Genomic DNA, 6,000 nt, shown 5'->3' on the forward strand with positions numbered 1-6,000 from the left:
GTCGCTTAAAAATTGGTTTGAAAGAGGGTAAGTGTGCCAAATTCCGGCCAGCTTGCAATTTCGGCCACATTTTTTCTTCTTCGAATTTTCATGAATTTTTAATTTTTACATAATCTAGAGATTATACAATGCAAAAGAATGACAAAAATTGTAGCTTCGACAAACGAGATGACGTGAAAAAGATATTGAAAGAATCCCCGAAGGGCAAGGAACTATGAGAATGAAGGTGGCCGAAATAGGCCACCAAAGATATGTCTCTACATTTTTATTCATTTTAAAATGTATTAAGAATAATTTTAGAGTAAATAAAGACGATAAACTCTCTACAAGGTTCCAAGTAACAGTCCTTAAGAAGAAGTAATAAAAATATTCAATTTGTTTTAATAATATTGCATTTAAAACTTGAGAACTTAGTGCTTGCATGCAACTATGCCGAAATTTGACACACTTACCCTAATTGTTATTTTAAAATGTTCTTCTAAAAAATGTTATTCTAAAAAATTCTAAATGTTATTCTTTTAAGATATTTAATTCGCATGGAAAAATTGAGAGGGAAATAATAAATAATCGGAACATGTCGCACATTGAATATTACAATGGCGGATGTTAGATTTCAGCATTTTTCAGGAGACGGCATATAAAAACTAAATTTCATAATATTTTCTTATTTTCATTTACAAATTTTAAAGATTGTTTGTATATTATTCCACTGGATAGAGCACATATGTGGAACTCGAAATGTTGGACTTTTATTACCCAAAAATACAGTTATTTAAAAAATTTAAAAAAAAAAATGATCCGGCACTTTTACACTTATGCGGCAAAATTGCCAAAATTATACGTCACTGTAATACTGAAAATCCAGACAAAATTTCTTATATTAATCTGGGAAAGTTATTCATACGGAATTATTCTGCAAACGTCAGTCTTATGATAAATTTATTTTTTTTCTTCACGAAGGTAAAATATTCAAAATAAAAAATAGTATTCAGAAGAAAATATGAATTATGAAATACGCATAGAAACAAGGAGTTTATTATCACTTAACTATTTTTTTAATTAAACAAAATTGAAATGTCTACTTTCTAAATCTCATTTATTTTATTCAATTATTCAATTTGTTAATTCAAATCAAAGCTTTTTCGTTCAACTTTGTTTTAATCTTAAATTATATTTATTACTAGTGTGTTAGTTCTGATATTCCAGTGCGACTCAAATGGTGTAAAAATCCGCTAACCGTTCATTTTTATAATATTCGTTTCTTTAATTTTATTGAAATTCACAAATAAGTGAAATTCATATAATTTTGTATTTTTATTAGATACGTGTTTATAATTCAAACACAGTAGAACAACTACCTTCGCTACAGGTGACAAGTTACTCAAATTCATGGAAATCACATATTTTTTTTATATATCTAATTCTCAATATTAAGAAAAAATAATTGATTTCAAGATTTATCTTAAATAAGCTGTTTTCAGTAATTAACAATGAACATAAATATCCAGATTTACAAATAAACCCGATAAATAATAAAAAAAAGTTTAGTCTGTGTAGAATTTTTTTATGATACATAAACAAACACTCATGACATTTAACGTATATAATTTGGGACGATTAAAGTTTTGCTATACGTTACTTTTAACAAAATGATGCATAATATTATTTCGCACGTTTTCTTCAGTCCCGAAAATTTGCATAATCCCGGAACTGAGTGTATGTGTATAGTTGTAAAAATTATACAAAATTCTACCAAAGAGCATTAACAGTTTTTTTTAATAGTTTTTATCTCTCTGTTTAAATCATTGTCTAGAAAAAAAAAATTAAATATTTAAATGATTGTAAAAAAAAAGCATTTTGTTTGTGAATTCATGATATATTTGATCTTAAAAGATGCGAAAATCCAGTTTATCATAAAAGTGCCACTTTTCTATAAAGAAGAAAAAAACAATTCGTTTTATGTTAAAAAAATTTTTTACACAAAGAAGTTCATAATAAAAAAATATATATATTGTTGAATTAAAGTTTAAAAAAAAAGAAACATTTTTAATTATTGAAGATTTCGGATTTACACTACTTTAGTCGTTGTGTCAAAAATAGTATTTTAGGACTTGAGTCATAAATATTAAATATTTATGTATATATATATATACTTTTTTTTTCTTTTAATTTTCTAATGTTTCCAGGACAGTAGTAGGATATATTAATATCCTGTAATTTTGTTTTGATAATTTTAATGGAAATTACAGATAGCCATACTGGTAACACTAATCCCGCTCATTCACGGTGCCATGATAAATATTTTTGAGCCAAAAAGACATAGGGTAAGTGTGCCAAATTTCGGCCAGCTTCTAATTTCGGCCACTTTGAGTGTAATTTCGGCCATGCAAATAAATTAATTAAAATTATGTATGTAATCTTCGAATAGTTAATGAATTCATTTTGCTTTCAAATATTTATTCATTTTAGGATGTATTAACACAAAGACAGTTAAATTATAGGTATAATTTGAATTTAAATTGTGTTGTAAAAACTCAGTGTGGAAAGAGTCTCACAAAATATGTGACAGATCGATTGTGTTTCTAGCAGTCTTGTGATTTGTGGTGAAGTGCAGAAGGTTTTCCTTCGGTGTTTTTCATGAAAATTGATTAGTTTTCATTAAAGATTGTTTCTGTTTATGTTAATAGTGAATCAATCTTTAAATTTAGGGTAAAATTTCCCAGCTGGATACTGTATTTCGCGTAAAAAAAGGAGATACTTTGTGAGCGTCTCTCCGGGGAGCGTAGTGTTGCCTATTTCGGCCACATCTTTTGCTTTCCTAAATTTCTTATTCATTTTATGTTTTCTTTTTCAATTTCTGAATTCTACAATGTCCAGAGAAAAAAACCATCGCTTCTATGAAAAAGATGATGTGAAAAAGTCATTGGAAGAGTTCAGGAAGTGCAAATTGCTACGGGAATCTGCGCGTAAATTTGAGATACTACTCTTCAGGTCTTCAGGACAAATTACACGGAAGATCTCAGGGTTTGTGGGTCATATAAACGTATTAAATTAAATATTAAACTTGTTCCGTTTGACGTTTTGAAATTTTCTATCCGTTGCGTCACAAAATGTGGTCAGAAGAAAGGTGGCCGAAATTTCACACAAAGTGGCCGAAATACTACCCAAAGCAATGTCCATATTTTTATTAATTTTTCAATATTTTAGGAAGTGATTTAAAGAAAACAAAAATGATAAACTAGTCTTGAAGGTTCCACACAACCCTCCCGAAAAGGAAGTAACAAAAATTATCAATATGAATTAAAAATATTGCATTTCAAACTTAGGACTTCGGTGCTTACATGCAACTATGCCGAAATTTGGCACACTTACCCTAGCAGACATAAAAACTCATATAGAAAGAAATTGTCTTCTTGATATCTTTGTCGGAAGACGGATAGTTGTTCACGACACATTCTTTTACTTGAATCTTGCAGAAATAGAAAGAAATTAAATGCAAATATCACTTCAAATGGAAAGTTCTTAAATCGCGCGCAATGCAACTGTGAGAGAGAGATAGAGACACAAATAACTCATTTTACAAACGTCTGGCGGCGCTGCGGTTGCAAAAAATCTCTGAAATGCGACAAAATATTTTCTTCTCTATTTTATCCTTATTAGCAGGTTGTGTCTCTTCTTGTAATATGTACTTTTGCATTCCTTATTAACCAAAATAATTGTTGTACAAAAGGATTTTTCTCAAACTTTTCCTGAATTTTGGGACAGCTCAAAAGAATATGAGTCTTCCAGCTTAAAATTTCATCCCAATGTTTTTGTTTTAATATCGACAATTATTCACAATTAACCCAAATAACTATATTCAACTAAATTAATAAAAGGATTTTCGTGTGAAATTGACTTAGCTCTAAGGAATTAAACAATTATCACATTAAAAAACCTCTCATTTTCTCTACGTGAATTTTCGCCGCATTTCAAGGAATGCCAATAGGCACCACCAAATTCACTTCGGCTTTTCTTTTAGCTCAGGCCTGCCCAATAGTTTTCAGTAGAAAAAACCATTTCAAAGAATCGACTACTATTGCATCATTACACTCAAAAACTTTCTAACTGAAAATCACAATTTGAAATTTAAATTTTTCAAAAGGCATTCAATTAAGTTTCCTCTATTGCAATAGAGGGCGTAAGTTGAATAATTTTGAAATTTTTCACGAGAATTTTGATGCGGAATTGACAATAATTGTGACCAAAAACGACACAAATTTAGTTCCCGTCAAATAATATCTGCAGATATCTTTAAGATTTCTGTAGAGAAAATCTACACCTGTACAGAATATCTGCAGATAATTCTGTAGATATTCTTACGAATTTTATTTGGGCTTGGGACAAAATTCGTCAGAATATTTCGGCAGATTTTCTGACGAATCTCTGGACGAATTTCTGTAGATATTCTGCCGATTTTCTGTAGATTTTTTCTACATTCCAGACTTTCCAGACAAGATGTGTCAGAAGAGATGGAAAACATTTTTCACTGAACTTTGCAAAATTCAATAGAGTTATTTTTTGTGATATCACGGTGTTTATATAAAATAAAGAATTCTGCGACACCGTGTTACAAGTAGAGAAAAGTGAAGTGAAAACTTTAAGCAGAGTATCGACCTAAATTTCGTGTTTTTGTATCATTCCATGGGCGATTTTTAAAAAATTAGTATTTTTGCTCGCATCTTTTTACTTATTTAAAATGTTTAATCGGTAATACTTGTTAAGCAGAGCATACCATTTTCTTTATAACTCCTACAGTTTCTACATAAATCAACAATATTTTTGTGAAGTAATGGACACTATGCCGATTTTCTCGGCAGAAATTCTACCGAAAGTCTGTAGATTTTCTGCAGAAATTCAGCAGAAAATCTACAGATTTTCTCTGAATACACTGGAATATACCGTTAAAATTCAAAAAAACCTCAGAGTAAAATCGGCAGGTAGAATAATGATTTGACGGGTTGCCTCAGCACTAATTTCATACAACCGTGCTGAGATTTTAGCTCAGTAATCAGCAGCTTTCAGCGCTGAACTCAGCTAATGGTGTCAGCCGGGTGTACAGTAAATAAGGGAATTGACATTTGTTTTTTTGAATTGACATAACGATCTCTATTGCTGTGTGCTTTGATTTTGGCGCCAAAAATTTTTCTTTTCTTTTTTATGTTTTGCCTACTTAATTGGCCATAGAAGATATTTTGTTTGTGCCTGACATGCTTCCTGGAAGTGTTTTTCACATTCTTGTGTATCAACGGGAATCGGCAGAAGACGCCTGGCATCAGTCATGTAGCGCCAAGTCTTGCGCGTCAGCAACCATCGTTCGCGCATGCGTTCGCGCTTTCCCATTTCCCTTTTTGGGCTCACACTTCTCTCTTTCTTCCACGGCAATGCTGTAAGTGGCGCCACCTGGATGCCGATAAATCCTTCACTAATTCCCCCAACACTGATTCCGTGAGGCTCATGGGGCCTAGCCTCCTGCGTCAAAGGACACTCAACACTTCACGCGTACACAGACACCGCGCCACAGAGATTCGCGCGAGGGCGTTCTGACTTTGCGCTGGCGCGTCGACTGATGCGCCCTCTCGCAATTCAAGACACCTGCGCCTCTATTCCCCCTCCCCCAAGCCTGACAAACACTCACCTGCCTGTGTGCGCTATCAGCAAATTGGGGATGTCCAATCAATTTGACAGGTCGTGTTGCACCTTCAACGTGGGCCACTGCACCAGGTGAAGTGCACACAAAATTCACCAACTAGATGGCGCCTTTGCAGGATTTCACGGACGTCCCAAATAAAACACAAAGCCAACTCGATGGAAGGAACACAGACAAAAAAAAAAGAGTAACGAAAGCCAGCGCCGAAGTGACAGTGTGTTTGACTTGCGCTGGCGCCTCAATTTCCTGGCACACGCGCACAAATAGGGAGTCAGTTTTTTTGTTGGTATAGTTTTTGTAGTGTCAACTGA

The 6,000-nt window shown here is 32.7% G+C and overlaps 1 protein-coding gene across 1 annotated transcript in view; it reads right to left on the minus strand.

The window, feature by feature from the left end:
- The window catches only part of LOC129808783 (rho GTPase-activating protein 36), a 28,191-nt gene extending 22,506 nt beyond the window's left edge, over positions 1 to 5,685 (minus strand). The window contains exon 1 of the mRNA XM_055858637.1: positions 5,213 to 5,685. Within this exon, the coding sequence (XP_055714612.1) occupies positions 5,213 to 5,382 (170 nt within the window). The 5' untranslated portion in view covers positions 5,383 to 5,685. The remainder of the gene's footprint in view (positions 1 to 5,212) is intronic.
- Between the last annotated feature and the right edge of the window lie 315 nt (positions 5,686 to 6,000).

This window comes from Phlebotomus papatasi, chromosome 5 (assembly GCF_024763615.1).
Source record: "Phlebotomus papatasi isolate M1 chromosome 5, Ppap_2.1, whole genome shotgun sequence".
NCBI lineage: Eukaryota > Metazoa > Arthropoda > Insecta > Diptera > Psychodidae > Phlebotomus > Phlebotomus papatasi.